The 19378-nt window shown below is 41.2% G+C and overlaps 1 protein-coding gene and 1 long non-coding RNA gene across 4 annotated transcripts in view; one reads left to right on the top strand and one right to left on the bottom strand.

The window, feature by feature from the left end:
* Positions 1-410: 410 nt before the first annotated feature.
* Positions 411-19378, bottom strand: part of frmpd3 (FERM and PDZ domain containing 3) — an 82680-nt gene continuing 63712 nt past the window's right edge. For 2 of the 3 annotated variants that reach the window (XM_056383510.1, XM_056383511.1), the window contains 14 exons: positions 19120-19274; positions 18855-18957; positions 18496-18541; positions 17701-17805; positions 15068-15175; positions 12801-12932; positions 11595-11714; positions 11073-11209; positions 10411-10537; positions 9957-10046; positions 9624-9803; positions 8377-8512; positions 6764-7666; positions 411-6046 (listed from right to left, as the gene is read on the bottom strand). In XM_056383510.1, coding sequence (XP_056239485.1) covers positions 3240-6046; positions 6764-7666; positions 8377-8512; positions 9624-9803; positions 9957-10046; positions 10411-10537; positions 11073-11209; positions 11595-11714; positions 12801-12932; positions 15068-15175; positions 17701-17805; positions 18496-18541; positions 18855-18957; positions 19120-19274 — 5149 coding nt within the window. In that variant the 3' untranslated portion in view covers positions 411-3239. Of the gene's footprint in view, positions 6047-6763; positions 7667-8376; positions 8513-9623; positions 9804-9956; positions 10047-10410; positions 10538-11072; positions 11210-11594; positions 11715-12800; positions 12933-15067; positions 15176-17700; positions 17806-18495; positions 18542-18854; positions 18958-19119; positions 19275-19378 lie in introns of those variants that run through there. The other variant, XM_056383512.1, reaches the window with a different exon arrangement.
* LOC130173940 (uncharacterized) overlaps positions 8868-19378 on the top strand; it is a 131775-nt gene continuing 121264 nt past the window's right edge. Inside the window, exon 1 of the long non-coding RNA XR_008828523.1 lies at positions 8868-9085. This is a non-coding gene — a long non-coding RNA (uncharacterized LOC130173940). The remainder of the gene's footprint in view (positions 9086-19378) is intronic.

Raw genomic sequence — 19378 nt, 5'->3', positions numbered from 1 at the left:
TGTGCATACATAAATTCACTGCAGTGTTTTTGGCAAAGAGGCCCTCTGGCTGTTGTTTGGCTCAGCTTCGATCTGCTTTTCCATTGTTTAGCACAAATACTAATAACCCAGAGAAAAAAAAACATTTAAAATAAACTTATCTTAACTGTCAGCACCAAACAACCATTTTACTGTCAACCATTGGTGTTGTGTCAAGTCAATGACGTTTGCACTGTTGAGTCAACATCAATTTGTGCCAAAGGCAAATGAATGAAGCAAATACAGCAATAAGAAACGGCTGGTAGCAGCAAGAAAGACTTTTCCAGGTTATCTATCTTTCACATGACATCATTTGTGGGAAGTCATTGTTACTGGACACCCTGTCACTACTTCAAGTTTTCTGCATGCAATGTCATCTCCAAATTCTGTGAAAGAGTTTATATAATATACTTTATTGCTCTTAAAACATGAGTTAACTTTGTACACAGACAAAAGACCACAGTGAGGACAAGATCATTGACAGTAAATAAAAACAGGAATGAATAGGTGCACATAAAGAAACAATGGATTAAGCCATGGAGGGCTCATTGTGTGAATGAAACATAGACAAATCCACACAGTTTAGCAAAGCAACTGAACAGTGACAACCACAGAAAATGTTTACTATAATGTTAAAATTTTCAAGTGCTGATGAGAGAACATTGTCTGATATTTTGTTTATAAAAATAAACATGTCCCATGCTTTATACTCATAATATATTCTTTAAAATATATGTTTTGCTATTAGTCTCTATGTTACATTACTACTATAAATAATTACCTTACAGACATGTTTTATCTTGTCATTTTTACAAAATAGTGAAGAGTTTGGATAAATCTTAATGTTACAAGTGATGTTTTAAAAGGATTTTTTGTTCTCTCAAATATTTGATCTTATTATTTACATTAACAGTGTAGAATAATACTTTTCCATATCGAATATCATTTGCAAAACATTAACATGTTGCCACCGTGGCCTTTCAATTGTTTTCCCATTTTTTCACTTTAGAATGGGAAAATTATCTGAACAAACAGTATCATCAGTATCTGCCCCTGAAAGTCTAATACGTAAGGGAAAACATGCAGTACAGTGAAAGAGAAAACACTGCATATGGTTATGGAAAATGCTACATCAACAGCGAAGGAAAACCAGTTAAAAGAAAGTGCTTGTCAACACCACAAATGTCTACTGAAACCAAGAAAAGAAGTGCAATAAAGCTGATATATTGATTTTCCTTTTATATTGAATGTGAAATTGTCAGTATAAAGTGAAAAGTATTATAGGTGGGCTATATTTCCCTTCACCAGTGAGTAATCACATTGTGAGTGTGATGTACAATCACACCCTAACCCTAAACTGAAATAGTAAAAAAAAAAAAAAATGAACAGGAGGAAGTGTAACTGGCTCAAATTCACATTAGTACTAAGACATAGTCTGGCTAGAAAATATCAGGTGCAATTAAATGAACACCACTATTGATTTATAATGTTCGTCAAACACTGAACATTTGTAAGTTTGTTTTAAACTACAGTATGTATACTGTATGACACTTAGCATCTTAAAATCAATTCCTCACCACCAAACAGTTACAGTAAATACCTTGATTCAAGGATGATTAGATACCATGTCTCAGGGTGGATATTGCACCATACACAGTATTTAAAAGTATTTAAAACACATTTGAGTTAGATTCATTGGAGTACCATGTTATATCCCAAATGACTGAACAATACAGTCATACAGCCATATTGCATTTCTTGTCTTTAGTATTTTGGCAGCCCATTTGTCACTATTAATTTGGTTTCACAGCACTTTCTTTTAACAGTATGTCCAGTATACATGTTAGGCCAGTACAACTACAAAGCCACTGTGAATAATTTCCAGGAATAACAAGAGGATGAGACACAAAGGAGATTTCAGACAGGAAACAGATGTGTTAGTTTTATTAAAATACATAGAAAACTACTTTGTGTGTTTCTTATATATTTGCTAGATTGCACAATGTATAACAGCACATAGAAAGCAAATTTGTTTATATTGTATCTGAAAACCTGAATAAAAACAAAGGATCTTTTGAAACGGGTAAGCTTTAACCTTGAGGATATGGATTATGTGAAACTGTTGGTGTGGACTCAAGTGAGTTTTTCAGCAGCAGAGTGAATAAAAAACACTGAATCAAACATTAAAAGATACATTTCGACTTCAGAGCTAATTTCAGAGGTTGTGCAAAATCCTAGAGATACGCTTACTCACTTGCAAGTGGATGGCTATATTTAAACTATGATTCACAACACATGAGATGCAAGTGAGCTATGGATTAGTGATGGTGTAAAATACACTCTGTGCGTTATTAAGTACAGTGTGGGTATTCCTTCTATACAGCTGAGTGATGTAACATAACTCATTACTGTATAGTGGATAAGACTGTGACTTGGGTCTCTGCTACATTGTCTGCCCTGAGCAGGTGTATTTCATACCTGCACCGTTATAGTGAGAGAATGGGCCTCTGTCATTAAGTATAGTTTAATATGTCATACTTGTCTTTCAGTGGTTTTCATTTTCCAACACTGTTACTTACATTTTGACTCTTGTATCAGTATGCCAGACATTGTCAACATAGCCAACAGAGATCTCCATTTTGCATTACAACAGTTAGAAATTTCAACAAACAAACACATCACCATCTAACCAACCAACGCTTTGGACTACGCAATTTACAGAAGTCGCTACTTGACGAAATCTTTGAAATATTTTTGTCCAGAGCATACATTTATTTATGATGATTTGTTATAACTTTTATAGTTCTCTTAACTCAATACATTTCAAATATATTCGGTACCTTTTTTTCTTCACAAAACTTTATATTATTTGCTAAGTAGACACAACTCAAATATACATTACATATAAAATATTATACTATAATGACTTATGTATATTGTGAATATTGATATGAGGTGATTAGCCCTGTATCACCCAGTCTGTTATAGGGTTCTTATTCCATTGTGCATTAGTTTGGTGTATCTTTATATTTCAAAACAAGATCCACAAGGCTACCTCAGGGCCTGTAAACATGGGATGGAACAGCTGCATTGCAATTTTTACTGAGGATGATTAATTGCACGTCTTGTAAAAAATGTAAACAATAAATAAATAATGAATTTGTATAGAGTAGCGACCCACATTCTGGACTGTTGTGATTACATGCCTGCCAGATTTATTTTTACTGGGCAGGCAGAGTTTTGATGGGTCGAGTGAGCGAGCCCATGTTATTGGTGTTGGAGGAAACTTGAGGGCTAACTGTCTTTGTCGGCAGGCTGCTTGAGTGTCCCATTGACTCTTCTGCTGCACGCAGAAGCAAAGTGTAGTTGATAGCTACCTCCTCAACTTTTCTCAACAGTTGCAGCCTTTGGGCTTCTGAACGAACCCCTCTGACCAATTTAATGAAGGTTTGAGTTAGTTCACACAACACTTGAAAGCTTGCCGAGACAACAGCAAGCATACGTGTTGGGCTTTTTTCAACACTCGCCACTCGTCGACAAGATGCTCTGAATTCTTTGAAGCGCACTGCCAACTCCTGTTTGTACTCTGCAATCCGTGAGGGCTGAAGACGAGCCTCACCCTCAGCTTGTGGGCTATTAGCACACTGGCGCAGGATAGCTAGCAACTCATTAGCATCCAACTGGGCATTTAGGAAACCATCAGGTAAGCTGAATGTTTTCCCTTGTAGAGCCTGTACCCGTGCCAGGCTCCCCTCCAGCGTACGGCAGGCTCTCAGGTCAATTTCCTGTGTCTGTGGCTCCTCCTCTTCCTCTTCTTCTTCCTCTCCACTGCAGTCTTCTGCATTAAGAACCTGGAGGGTTTTACTTACTACAGGAAAGGTATGTGAGTCTAGCTCCATGCCTGGAAGGACCTGAAGGGGTATGGAGTATGAGAGCTCATCCTTCTCACTGCTTTCATCTGTTGCTTCACACTTCCTGTAGCAGAAACAGAATGAGCAGCATTTATCCTTGTCATCACTGTCTTCACTGGGCAGGGTCAGCAGCACCTCGCCAGTCCCTTCTTTACTTTCACACAGTAGCTTTTCTCCCTGAATGAAAAACACACCCTTTTTCCCCTTCCCTTCTGCTTGATGAGACTGAGTGTGGACTGGCTCTACTGGGGTGGGGAGCCTCAACCCTGTGGCCCTCACTCTCTCCATCTCCTTCTCTAGACTCTTAGCTTTTGGCTTCACCTCAGCATACACAGGTGTGCTAGTGCTGTTGTCCAGTTCTCCAATGCTGTATCGCCTCTGGAGCTTCTTATATTGTGGAGCTCCCATGCAATCTGTTTGAGAAGTACAGGTGGGCAAGCAGGAGCCCTGCTCTCCCCTTGGCTCTCTTGACTCAAGGCTGGTAGAGCGTATTCGTGTGGTCTTGATCTCTAAGGTCTGGGGTCTCCTTGTAGCACCTTGGGTGTGAGGAGCTTTGGAGACTGCAGGAGGGGTCTTTGAGATAGTTCTGTCTCTGCCTCTGTGTTGTGTCTCTGTTGTTGAGCCAACTGGTGTGTCAGGTAGTCGCATGCCCCTACACATTCTCTTACAGTCACAGCTGCGTCTCTGCTCCCTGGAGATACCTGGTGCCTTTAGGACAGGGCTAGTGCGGAGCTGGCAGGCACAAGGAGTGCCTGAGGGCACAGGTGAGGATCCTTGGGGCAAAAATTCTCCCTGGGAGGACTTGGGTTTCAGAAGCTCCTCCAAGAACTCTAGCTCATACTGGCGGACTTTCTGCAACTGAGCCCTCCGCTCATCTGTTTCTCTTCGCATTCTTGCTGGGAACGTAGCTGAAAGAAGGTTTCTAAAGCTCAAGAAAGGGGCACTGCGCTGGGACTTCCCCTTACCTTGTTTCTTTGAGTCTCTGGCTGGGAGAGTGGAGACCATTTCTATTGATGGGCTAGATGTCGTTGGATCATCTAAAATAGGTAAGGATTTTATGGGGCATTTCTGTGACTCAGGTTGGGATTTTCCCTGGGAACTCTCAGTCTTGCTTTCAGGTATTTCTTTTCTCTCTGCTTTTACAGGCAAACGAGGGGAGTACTTGGTTTGTATTTGAGGGCTGGGTTTTGCTAAACTAGGATCTGCTCCTACTCTAATGGCATTTTCTTTGCTGCTAGCCAGCTGGAGGCCTTTGGCCCGAAGACGCTCGTCATCTGTGGGGGAGGAGGACTGAAACACCACTACCTTCTGAACCTGTGGGTCTTTTAGTCTTAGTTGAGGTCCAGGCTCCTGTTGCACTGGGCATGTGCAGAAAAGGTCGTCAACTGGCAGAAGTTCTGTAGAGCTTGAAGGCTTCATGGTCTCGCTAGAGGCAGTCTTGGCATCTTGGCACATTTTTGTAGGGGAAATCTTGGCAGAGGCAGTTCTGTCCACAGGCAAGAGGATTGGTAAGGCTTTGTTACTAGGGTCTGTATTAAGAGGTGCTGTTGTCTTCCCCTTTATACCCTCAGTGAGATTTTGGCACAGTGTCTCCCCAGAAGAATTTGATAACTTCTGGTCTTTACTGACTTGAGCTGTCAGTGAAGCATCAGATACTTTAAGTTCTTCGGGTGACTTAGAAAGGGGATCAGGGGTGTTTGCTTTGGTGGACTCAGAGTTAGCTTTCATTTCTGCTTTCTGTTCAGTCTGAGTAGTGTCTTGATTGCCCCCTTGCTCTGTCACAACACTGAGTATTGCTGAGTCTTGACTGGGACTGACTTTAAAGGGAACAGTCTTGCTGAGGATTACTTGCTTGGGTGGACAGCCAGCACGAATCTGACCCACAGAGAAGGCCCCTGTCCCTATGGTTTTTGCAGTGCAGCCAGGGATAGCCAAGGGAAAGTCACGGCGGCATAGGATACGTTCCTTGTTGATATGGTGAGCCAGCAGGTAGGCCTGGTTCTGGTTCTGCTTCATTGCCGACACCATCTCAGAAACATCCGTCAATTCAGAGGAGTTGGTCTCATGGCCTGAGTCCAATGATGACTCAGGTGTAATGGCAGCTAAGACAATCAGCCCTGAGGAGGAAGGTAACACACACACTGTTAGGATAATCAAGTGAGAGCAAACAGTAAACATTATCAGTAGTAAGTATTAGTAAGCATAGCACAGAAATATGTTATATTAGTGTTTTACTGTACTTTTTGAACCAGTCATTTGCAGTTGAGTGTTCACAAAACAAAAATAATTTTTGGAATAGTTTCAAAATCAGTTCTTCAGGATCAGATTTGTAACCCCTTTCAAGATTTATCTATGGACCAGTGGGCTTGCCTCACCCAACCTAGTAGCTTTTCCATACAGATGCATTGGTGTTCTTAAGAAATGGGCAAAGACTAGCAAATTTCCTACCCTGATTATGTTCATAGAAACATAAAATTTAGCTGGCTGAGTTGTCAGTTGCAAAACAATTTAGTTTTAATAATGGGCTTGTTTTTATAATGTTTTTAGACACACAGTGTTGTGTGATATTGTTGTTACGTCTGCATTTATTTATAACCTGTTATATAATCTGTTATAACCTCTACCTTATATTATTATATATGCCTTGCTACCATAAAATTAAGAAATTACATGATTTTCTTGCTATTTCACAAGGATAATCACTTTAGTAGTAATAAAGAGTATGTACTGCAAATGTACAATGTAATATTAATTGATAAAAAAGCAAAATTTTATTGGATTAGTGTTACTTTTAATTCTTAGATGTGGGCTGTGGCATGACTGAGGTTGTTGACCTGCAGTCTGTGTTGGCTGTTGAGGGTGATGGGGGTAGTCCTCAGAAGCTGCCAAAGCCTCTAGTGCCTGTAAGGTGGACACCAGAGCATCATCAAGCTCCTGGGCATGATCTCGGACTGTTCTCGTGGCCACATTATCAATCAGTGTCACAGGCACATCTTCCTTGGATGGGGCCAGCTTCCCAGAGGTGACCCCTGGGCTGACACTGGTTCGAGCCTTCCTCCCTCTGTTTGGGTCATCCTCATCTGAACTGTTGTCCCTGAATCCAGGCGGTGGTGCAGCAATAGCAGGCGGTGGTGGTTGCAGCTTCTCTCCTCCACTATCTGCCTCCTCCTCCTCCTCCTCTACATTCCCTGGGGGCGGAAGGGCCATGAGGTCAACAGCACCTGCATCTCGGGAAGCACAGGCGCTGGAGCAATGTTTCCCAGAGCTCCCACTACTGTTCACTGCTGCTGACAGACCCTCTGCCCTAAGCCTGGCTTTGCAGGAATCACAGAAGTATCGTGAAGCTTTCTGGGACTGACCCATTGTTTGGGCTCGGATTCTAAAGCCTGCATTCTCCACTGCTGGGCTCTCCAAAACCCCAGCTATTTCCTCTGTACTCTGTTGGGTGGGATCTGACTTTGTGCGAGGTCGCCCATGGGGCTCCTGAGAAATAAAGTTCTCATTGATGTCGAGTTCAGCTTCAGCTTCAGCTTCAGCATTTGTTTGGAGCTCCTGAAATTGTTGTTGTTCTCGAAGGTGGACATGACACAGGCCTAGATGCTGAGGCTCTGCTGGAACTAGGGCCCTTGAAGACCCTGACTCCCTGTGCGAGCTTTCCCTCTCGTCCCCTCGCCGACCTCCGCTTGGCAAGCCGGTTGCCCCAGAACGTGGGTGAGCATGGTGGGAGCTTCTGTAATCTGAGGATAGAATTGTCAGAGCAGTGGAGAGTTTGAGGTGTTAAGAACTAGTGGGGATAGAGAAGATCCAGATGGGAAAGCAGAGCAGCTGGTGGTCACATGGAGGTTATTTGTTATTTCAGAGATGGATGTTGAAAGTTGAAGTTTGTTTGAGGTTGGAGGGTTAGATTCTGGTGGAATGTGATGGTATGATGATCCTTCTTTTATGTGGACTACAGGTTGAGACAGCAGATGGCAGACGATCTGTTCATGTTTGAACAGTAAAATGTTTATGATCACAGAAAAAAGTACAATTCACTGTAAAACTCCATAATGTTATTATAGCTTGAGAAAAAATATGGATTATCCCATTCCAGTGAGTCAAGATGGAAATGAGAGGAGAGACAGCAGAGGGCACCATGGGATGATAGTTTCAGGATAACCTGGTTACTACAGGTAATGGTTTCAGTCAATGAAGAAGCAGATCAGATGTCCATGTAGACTAAACATATAATGAGGACTGCCAAATATTGTCTGACATGCAGTGTCTAATATGATGCTGAAATAAAGATACTTTGGACAACTCTAAATGTGTGATATATGAATGTTTCATCTTAAGCTTTTCAGTAAACAATATTGTTATCCGTAAATCCTGGCATTTGTTGTATATTGCCTAATCAGAGCATGTGTTCAAAATGAACCTCTACAAGTCAAGAAGACTTCTAACGTACCTGCCTTGGTCAGCTGAGACTGACCAGGGGTCCGGAAGTAGATAGTCCGTTTAGGGTCTACAAACAGCTTGTAGTAGCCAGAGATGAGGCACGCAAAGTTACTGGCATCAGGCCATTCCATGAGTAGGACCAGGGGCTGCAGGGGGTGATAGGGAGGGGGACTATTTAGGGGATAGGCAACAAGCATTTCCAAATCATTTTGTTATTACCTAATTAAATAAAATTTAATTAAAACATTTGCAGTCAATAATTTTATCATTTATAGAGTAGGGATGTCACAAGAACCAATACTTAAACAAGTCCATGCTAAGATTCTAAAAATGTGATGGCACTTGTTTTTCTACAGTACCGTAGGTAACAAAGGTACCGTAGATGTCGTAGGTACGGGAGATGTGATTCTTCCCAGACTGATGAGGGCAGCATAATTACCCTACAAGCATTCTAGTTTGACATCAAACTCAAAGAGAAGAAGAGGGCAGCGCAGTAAAAAACAACAACACATGCAAGTTCGGTTGCAGAAACAAATCCGCCACAACACAAACAACACACACCAAAACTGGTGTATGGAGATATTTTTCAGTTGATGCGGATCAGCAGGGACAAGTTATAGACGACCAGAAGAAGACAATCTCAAATAAAAGGAGGAAACACCTCAATCTTATCTAAGCAGCTCAAAGAGAGGCCTCCGGATCTGTACACAGAACTCGGGGTGAGTTTCAGTTGTTAACTTTATATTAACAGCATGTTGTCAAAATGTTCATGTCTTGAAATGTTACCTTTATTGTTTGTGAACTGCAACAGCTGGAATTTGTAGCAAAGCTCCACACACAACATTCACAGACGCTAACATTAGCTTGTGTAGGCTAACATAGCAACAGCTCATAACGAGAGTTTGGTGCTCACAGCATTAGTAGGCGACCATCATCACCCTTTAAACTACTGCTGTACACCGACTATATGAAAGTTTGTGTATGTGTGTGCGCATGTGTGTTATCACACTGTGTGTGCAGCAGTCTGTTGTTTTCTGGTTTTTGCTGTGGTATTGAATTCGGTATTGAGAATCATGGAATTTCATTGTTATTGGTACCAATTATCAGATTTCTGGTATCGTGATCATAAAGTTAAAATGGAAACTGCATCTCTAAAGATATGCCACGCAAAATCCACATTTTCCCAGCTATAGAGGGATTTGTCTTGTTAGTATCAGATGTTTTTGTCAGATGCATTTTTAAAGACTATTGTAATACCTTAGCCTCATGGATTGTCACCTCCACACGAGCCACTCCTTGACTCTCTCGGTAGAGCTGGATCTTGGCAACCCTACTGAATTCGGCCAGAACTGTTGTGAGGTTGTTTTTCAGGTCAATCACATGACTAATGCCATGTCGAGGACCTACAAGTAGTGTTGTAGCTGATTGTTTCTCATCCTGTAGAAAAACACAGGAGGTCAATACTGCAATAATAATATCATAAATTTTCAAATCACTGAGCAGAAACGTAAGGAAAATAACTGGGAGCAAGGAATTAAGTAAAAGAGATACAAATGTATTCCTGAGCCCAAAAATTAAAAAATGTGTTACCAGTCCAACAGTGTGAAACAGTATTCCTCCAAATGGTGGGAGGTCATTGAGCACACGCATGTACTGCAGCTTTCCTTGGAGAGGAGGGACCTGTCAACAGAATGATAAACAAGAAACTCTCATCTTTGGAAGTGGTATCCTCATCCAGTACTAACTACGTCCTCCTGGTGGCACTGTTGAGCCACAGATGTTGCTAATAAGGTCTTATGCAACAGTTACATCTACAGAGATGAGGGGCTTGTCCTAAGATAAAGGGCTGGTTCTCTAGCAGCCATACTCATAGAATACAGTAAAGTAAGTGTTGAGATTTAAATGTTCATAATAATAGGGAGTATAGCAATTTGACTAAAGGTCTCTATAAATTTGCAATGCTTATAAATGTGTTATAATAACCAAAGGCACTAAAATATTCCACAAAGAATACTCAGTGTTGAAATGGTTTATTTGGAGAAACCTTGTTGCCTGATGGTGGTGGATGCTGATAGGTCTTCAGCAACTGAGACAGGCTCTTACACACATTCTTCTCCTTGACTGTTGGAAGCAGAGTGAGGGGAAGGAAAGGCTCTAGTCCCCACTCTTTTCTGTGATAAAGAGCAGAAGGAAAACAACAGTGTGGTGTAGTTAATCAGAGTCCAGGGAAGATGTCACAACTCAGGAGACAAAGGAGTTATTTCATCCTATGGGAAGATAGAGTGTGCCTAGCTTACATCCCCTACAACTCCTGGCTTGACATGGCCACCCTAAGTCTATTACAAGCACAGTGGATCTGTTCTGCTTCTGTGGTTGTGACTGCAGAAGCTAATTACTTGCTAGGTTGAGGTTTTGTAGAATAAATGAGCAAATTGAGGGAGAGATGTAATTTCACAAAGCAATGGATTTCTTTGTCTCATAACGACCTGGGGAAAATGATCCTTGAGTAATTTGAGTTTTTAATATTATTGGGATTAACTATTAATCATTTAGATATTACTGAATGAACAAACTTCATTGTGGGACCCTCATTCTGACATGCTACTCAGAATACTTAATGAGGTAAAAAAAAAATGCAATACATCAATTCATGTCTGCAATTTCTCATTAGTTCATATGAAAGCTAATTCACTTTTTTGGACTTACTCTACATGCTTGAGAGAAATCTTCTGATTGGGCCTTGCGGAGGACACAGTGATGTAGATATGGAGTGCAGCCAAACGTAACGTGATGTCAGATTTCCAATCCACGCCAAAGCGCTCCTTGATGACGTCATTGCGACTCTGTGAGGACACAAGAAATGTTTTGTATACAGCTGGTTGTAAACAACACTGTTAAAGACTGGAATTGCTCTGTAAGTCTTATAATTAGTTTAATTGGTAGGAAGTGCTTCCAAATTCATAAGGCTTTTGGATATCTGCAGCTAATGTGAAAGCATTTTTGGAGAGTCTGCAACAGGGCCATTGTGTGTAAAGCTTGACTCTGGCATATGTATCCTTTCAAACTCTAAAATCACTCAACGAACCCAGTAGACTAAACCAACTGTAGACTAAAACTAGCTACCTATAAGAACTTGTAATCCTTGGCTCCATCTTGGTATTCCTTGTTCTTTGACAAAACTCTTTCGGTGTCATGAGACTGAATGACATCCTTAATGCAGTGCTTTACCTGTATATAGAGGTATTCAAATGCAGCAGGGTCCCTTCTCAGCAGGTCCGCAGGGTCCTTGGGGAAGAAGCAGATGCGGAACAGACACTTCATCCCTTGGAAATAGGTTCTGTGCACCACCTGAGGGAATACGACGTTATCAGCTAGATAACAACTATATCTTTGGCATTAGTCACACATACAGTATGTATCACGGTATCATTTTCCATAAGTGTACAGGGAAGACTGAATTGTAGATGTACCCTGTATCTTCACAATTCCGCAGTTACAGTATGTGTACGTAAGTTGCTTTAGTTTAAAGTGAAGAAATGCAAAGAAATGTAGAACCATAAACCAACCAATTACAACAACCTTAAACTATTAGTAGTGCAAAATATGAAATAGATGAAACACAAAAAAATCTTATTTTGCATCTGGCATTATAGTTTCAGTGGTACAGAATATCATATGAACATCATTTTATTTTTAACTTTTAGGTAGTAGTTTCTCAGCTGGCACCAGACAATGTCAATGTAATGTCAGAAGGACGATGGACTCTAATGACTCTAACATCAGACAGACGTTGAATTTTAATTTGAAATGCAAATCGGGTTGGTGTCAAAACCCAATGTTGGCTAAGTGACATTGTGACGCTTAGCAGACGTTTATCAGATATTTAGCAGAAGTTGGGTTGTGCTCATGATTAGGGGGGTTGGTATTTTATGTCAAGATGACGGTGAGATATTCAGAAGACGTTGGATTTTGGTTACTTAACAATACAACTTAAAACCAACAAAATATCACAACAGCTGTGGTTGCTATTCTTTATCAAATTGATATTGGAATTAGATTTTGACATCACAACCTACACTCAACCAAATATGAACGCCTAACAACATTGGTGGCCAGCTGCGTGCCTGTCAGATTGCCTGGATGCCAGAGGCTTACTTTGTTCTCCTGACAGAGTATGATTGACAGTTTATCTGACAAATTGGAGACACAGAATCTCCCATGGAACCTGTAGAACATTTTTCCAACATAAGCAAAATCACACAGAATAATAAATACATACCAAAACTCAGAAATGCAAACCAAAAGGCAAGCAAAACCAACAAACCAACCAACCTACCTATGTAGTAGTTTGGGGTTGCTATTACTGCTACTCCTTTAAGCATACCCATCATTTAAACTGTTTTAGGAACATCTTATACTCATTTGGGTTCTTACATGTGTCAGAGGCTGGTTCTCCTGCAGCAGATGCAACCTCTGATTCTGGTCTAGTCCACCTGCCTCCAGTACTAAGGCAAAGTGCTCAATGTAGCGCAGTGAGAGGCGGTCCTGCAGGGAGGAGATCACATCCTGGAAGAGGAGAGATGGAAACAGATTAGAGACTGGAATACACTTCCACAGCAGGAATACATTCTACTACTAGTAAAATATATGTTATATTTGATGTATGGAGGCTATTTTCACCCTGAATTCCCTCCATGTTTAAACAGAGTAGTTTGTCAAATTGATATCATTGTGATGGGTATTTTTGTGTTTCGTCTTTTTGCTATGATATCATCTTAGTCAGTTTGCGCAATAGAGAGCTTCCATAGATATTCTTTATTCTGCACAGTGACAGCATCCTATTAAAGAAAATAACGTCTGTGTGGTGGGTTGTGCTGGGCAAACTTTTGCTTCTGTGCAGATCAGGATCTATGAATGAAGTAGAGCTTTTCTCATATCCGTCTAAAATGCACAGAGAACACTATCTGAGGGGAAATTCACAGTTTATCACATTTTTTCATAATTTCTTTGCCCTCTGAATTTTTTAGAGGCATGGACGTTAAAAGGGATTCTATTGTAATGATATGTTGCTGTAGTTTGGCTGCGAGGCTCAGAGCTGTGAAATATTTACACTAATGATTTGCTCTCCATAAACAATTTAATTGACACTTGCTGATGTAACCCAAGCAACAACTGCCCCTGAAAAAACAGAGAGTTTAAACTGTATTGACCTGTGTGGTTTGCATTAAATGATGCCTGGGGAAGCCACACAGTCACCTGAAGGACCCACAGAATGCTATAGATTGTAGTCTAAAATACTGCAGGAAAGCTTCTTAAGTTGACAGTCTAATGGGCATACTACTGGGCATCCTATTGTGCCATTGATTTAATCTGTGGTATTGTTTTATTGATCTGGGCCTTCTTATTATGCTGAAATTCCATTTAATTAGGCTGACAGGAGAGAGCTTCCTCCATCTCTCCTTTAAAGTGCTGCTCTGCTTCTCCCTCCATGAGCAGAGGAGAGATTTGTGAAATCTAATAGAGTCTGTTTAATGAGTCTGCTCGGAGATGTCAGACTCATCTTAAAGGCTGACATAGAGACAGAAACGACCTCTGTCTGACTGGATTCATTTGTTACTTTATAACCTTAATCACATGGATGAGATTTTATATTTCAAAAACTGAGAGGATGACGTTTCACAAAATTTTTATTTTATTTCCTCAAAACAACTACCGATTAGATATAAACTTGAAAGACAGGACACAAGTGATTGAATTCTGAATTTATGTGCGTCAGTCCTTGTTGATGTGTAGAAAATCATATGAGAGAGAGTGCAACTGGATTGTATTGGTAATCACTCCACTTAACAAAACTCCAAAACATATTTTGAGAAGTTCTGTTATACAATCTAAAAACTTCATAGAAATTCAACATTAACATTACATCATGGAAAAGTCACAAAGTCAATAATAGTGTGGTAATGTTTTTGGCATATTAATTGCTCAATCTCTTTTAGCTAGTTAGTTAGTTTCTATCTTACACTGAAATCTTTTGTTAGAGCTGATGTTTTTTTTTTTGGCTGCTTAGGAGCAGTGTAAACCAGATGTAAACACACCGCTGACATATTAAACTTTTAAGACAATATGGCAAATGATTTACACATACTGCAGAAATGAAGCAACATTATCATTCCTATGGGGTATTTTTCCTGCCCAGATGATGAATGTCAGTCCAGTATTCACTCTCCTCTTTGCTCTGTTTTTGTCTCCACCAACCACTTAGAGAAAGGTCTCCATATACGCTCCATTTATTCACCAGCTTGTCGCTAACTGTGTCTGGACAGGCAGTGTACATTAGATTTATTTTTTAGAGCTTTTTTTCTGAAAACATTCTTCTGCGACCACAATGGCTGCCCCGGGAGCTGTGTGAGTGAACGTAAATAGTAAAGTCGTAGGCCAGGCAGCTAACCAATGAGATAAAAGTTGATACAAAAAAAAACTACATAGGTGAGGGAAACCACAGTCTGGCAACAGATCCCTGTGGGTTCATCACTATGAGTGATCCTCTTCCAAAAACACCTAGTCGTGTGATCCATTGTTAAAATAAACATGCTGAACACACCTGCTTCGACTCAAAATCACAATAACGCTGACATTACTCAGCCCTTGTGGACCCATCCATACACACATGGACATCAGACTCAGCTGAAGTGAATACATACCCTAACAGTGGTACGGCTATCAAACGTAAAGGACTTAATCTGTCCATTCTCCAAGAACACCTTCAGCACATTTGGTATGAGTAGCAAGGAGTCGTCCTTTAGCATTGTCTGAAAGAGAATGAGGGAGAAAACATCTTTAGTGAAAAAAAAAAAGTGAGAATGTGCCAAAAGGGTAATCAAGAATTATTCGCACAATACAAACACAATCAGCTGTAATGGTGGGTTTGCACTTGTAGTGCTATTGAGTGAGAAGCAGTAAAATGCAGGAAAAAGGGGGGAGAGGTAAGAAACACAGAGTCCTTAAGTGAACAATAGGGAGATATTTGAGCTGAACTCCGGACAGTCTGAGATGGAGGAAAACTCTGCCTCAGGAGGCCCCCCTCCCCCATGCATTATATCAGGATCAAAGAAGGGTTTATTCAGTTTCTCCAGTCTATCAATTCAATATGTATGTCATGCAAAGAAAATTGGATGGTGGGATTGAAAGCAGTAACCAAAGAGTGGCATGAGTGGAGGAATAAGAGGTGAGGCTTGATTCAAGGTTACTGCTTTTTCTCAAAGCACAAGAAAAGTTGTGATACACAGCTCAGTTCATTCTTGCTGGGATGAGATGTGATAGGCACTCTACCCTCCCTGTCACTGTCTCCTTTTTAAAAAAATGTTTTATCTCGCTATGGGCTTTTTAAGAAAATGACTCCATTCCAATTATGTAGTTTCAATGAATCACAGTTGTGATCAGAGGAAAAGAAGGTATCTTAATGTGAAGAGGGACCTGAGGGTTTTAATGTGACATTTGGCAAGGATGCATCAGGAAACAGCCTTGCAGCCCAGGGGAAATCCATATTTGTAGACCAAAACAAAATCAAACCTTATCTTTTTCCTGTACATTTCTTCCCTTTTTATCTCCTGATGAGATTTGTAAGAACAGTAGGCAGACATTGCTCATGACAGTAAATGGATGTGAATTTATTGCAACAATATATCTCAGAAAAGGCATTTAGTTGGAATAGAGAGAGTTGTGTCCACAGCAGATGCCCAGCAGTCTGTTTTTGGAGGACTTAAGTACTCAGAAGGCTCAACAAGCTGTTCTTCTTTGCAGTTTGGATGTGACTAAAGCCTGCGTTATGAAGGAATAGATCTGTCTCCATTCTTCAGCATTAAAATGAAGGTGCGCCATGCAGTGAAAAGGCACCCCAAGCAGGTCTATCATTTCCCATTGCAAGCCGCTGCCTTTGTCGGTGTTAGTGAGGGTGAGCTGGAGCCGATTTGTCTCATGCAGGGAAAGGGTTATGTGGGGCAAATCACAGCTCAACGTCATGTCCTCATCACTTTTTCCTCCCCTCTTTCTCTCAATAAAAACCAGGCTAGATGGCCAAGAGTGATAAGCTTTTGGATGATCAATAGCAACCTGTGGCTCCTAATCACTGGGGAAAGAGATTAAGAAATGTCTTGCCATGGGTAGGGGGTTGGTGGGTGAAATATCTAATCATTACCAATCATAGCAACCCCCTTCCATCTCTGCATCAACATCAATGAGATTCACAAATGTAAGAGAAACCGGGAAGGAGATCGAGGAGGAGAACGGATCCAGCCTTCCTGTTGCTTGCATTTAATGAAACTGGTGCTTTTTTCTGGGTTGATTGAAGTCTACTAAAGGAAATCTATGACATTCACATGCTCTACACTGCTGGTAGTGTCTGGCGAGAGTGGATGGTATAATCAGCTGTAATGAAAAGTGAGCTTGAGTCGGTTGCCTAACACTCTGTGTTGGCTTCATCCAGAGGTTATCAGTGACCTGTTGACACATGTGATGGGCAATCCTGTTCTCTACCTTCTTCCATTAAGTTCAGATAAATGAAAAATAAAATGATGAAATACACTTTCCTCTAACTCCTGATACTTTATTGATTGTCTGCTGCTTGTCATCTTCATTCCCTCACTTTATTTACAGCGTTAGCTCCTTTTCTCCCCTATAGATTCTCGATTGACCAACAGGCATTAGGGACTGAATGAAAACTTTTGAGGGGAGGAAGGGTGCTGGATCTTATATTTTCTTTTGTAATAAAAAAAAAAAATGGAAGCAAGGCCCCTCCAGTGTAATTAATGTTTTAACTTTAGACATTTTATGAAATAGAGTAGGAGTATCGGGTACACAAAAAAAGCTGAAATGACTCTCCCCTGCTCTCTCAAAAAATAGACTACCCTCCCTTTTGCAAAAATTTAAATTACAATATCTTATCTTTTTTCAGACCCTGGCACTCCTATAAATATGCCACACAGCAGGTCTCAATTCTCACCCAAGACACGCAAGGTTGAACCCCAATGCCCAGAAATCACTAACATTTCTAAATGATATTGTGGCTGTTTCCACAATGTTTGAATCCTGTGAGTATTCAAATCAGTCAGGAAAGCAATTTATTTGTTGCCAAACTGCTGGACCACACACACACACACACACACACACACACACACACACACGCACACACACACACACACAGAGTGGAGAGAGGATACTCAAAGTTTTTGCGATTGCTGATCAGACAAAAGAAATTCACAGCGGGAGAGGGAGGGACATTGTGACAGCATGTGTTTGCATGCACGTGTCTCAGAGAGACATGACACATTGAACTTACTGAGTCTGGGTCGCTGATGGACACTTGCTCTGAAAAGCGCACTTTAGGCGGGTTAGTTCGCAGGCGGGCCTTTTTGGCTGCACTTATGAAGGCAGACTTAGGTGACTGAGGATAAGAAGAGCGAGAGAGAGAGAGAGAGGGAGAGGGAGAGGAAGTCTTGAATCAGCTTGAAAGAAGAGACGTAAATGAGAGAAAAGCCCCTGTGACTGCCACTGTTAAAGAGACGTGTTCTGGAGAGTCAGCTAATGTTGCTGCAATGCGACAAACCTGCTTTATACATGACACTCACCTGCTAAAAGTTTCAGTATTTTTTAATTGAGTGCAGTATAGATGTTAGCCACTTTATCAAATAGGCTCCAGAATAGCTGCATAACTCATAACTCTAGGTTCCAAATTATGACACTGAAAGAAAATAAATGAGATTAAATTATTTTTGCATTTTCATATCTATTTTTCATCTTCCAAAAATATACAGTTAAGTTAGCCGGCTAAATAACTATTTTCTCTATATGGAGGCACACAATCTTTATTTAACAAATTCTCATGTAGGTGTTCATGTGCCCACATGGAGCTGTTCTGAACGAGGTTACCAGGAAAAGAAATTACTCTAATGTGTAGGCATGGTCTGTGAATACTAATGTATGTCTGGAATGTATTAGTGTGCACTGCTGGAACTGAATACTGCACAGTGTTTCTGTATGATTCAGAGTGAAAGGAGAAGTGTTAAGACTGACGAAGAGTAAGAGGGATCCTGAGGGAGAGGAACATGAAAGAGAGAGTGTCCCATTATACTACCTGATGGGGCTGCAGCACAGTGAGAACTATAGTGTCTTTGCAGCGTCTATGGAGAGACAACAGAGAGTGGAGTGGGTTAGATAACGCCACGAACAGCACGGTATTTAGAGAGCTTCTCCAGTTTATATCTGCCATTTCCTCACTGTCCTTCAGCTGCAAAAGGACTGACTCATCCACAGATTTGTGTTGATGTAACGCATCACCGGCAGTAAGAAACAGTTTGTTTCTTTTGAACCGCCCTCTTTACCCGTGTCCTCTTTTACCCCTCCTGCCCCTGCTGCTGGTACCCTGGCCCGTGCCCGTGCCCTCCCCCTCCCCCTCCCTCCCTCCCTCCCTCCTGGGACAGTAAAGGATGTTACCTTACAAGGTCTATGACTCTCTCTCGGGGCGCGTCGCTCACCGTCTCCTCGTTAATGGCCAAGATCTGGTCTCCAGGGAGAAGCTTGCCAAAGGAGGGGCCGTCTGCAGATTAGATGGGCCACACAGCCAGAATACAAAGTCATATACACACAGTGAAATGGAAAGTTTAATTTGAGTCATCACGTGATCTACTTAAAGTGTCATCACTCTCCATGTATTCTCTCTAACATACACATACACACACACACACACACACACACTAACCAGCAGAGACGGAGCGTACAATGACAGGCCTCTGGCTGCCTGCAATGAAGCCGAAGCCTTGAGTCGGATGGCGCTGGATGGTGACCTGTCGAGCTGAGGCAGGACTTAGGGTACCGCTGTCCATACCATCTTGGCTCTCCTCTAACATTGCAGAGCTGCAGAGTACACACAGACACAAATACAGGTTTAAATGGCTCAATAAATATCCAGAGAAATTCAGAGAATGAGGAGTGTGCCATTTGTGCAGGTTATGTGTAGC

Source organism: Seriola aureovittata, chromosome 8 (genome assembly GCF_021018895.1).
Source record: "Seriola aureovittata isolate HTS-2021-v1 ecotype China chromosome 8, ASM2101889v1, whole genome shotgun sequence".
NCBI lineage: Eukaryota > Metazoa > Chordata > Actinopteri > Carangiformes > Carangidae > Seriola > Seriola aureovittata.
The sequence above is the reverse complement of the archived record's forward strand: the minus strand, read 5'-3'. Positions and strand labels throughout refer to the sequence as shown.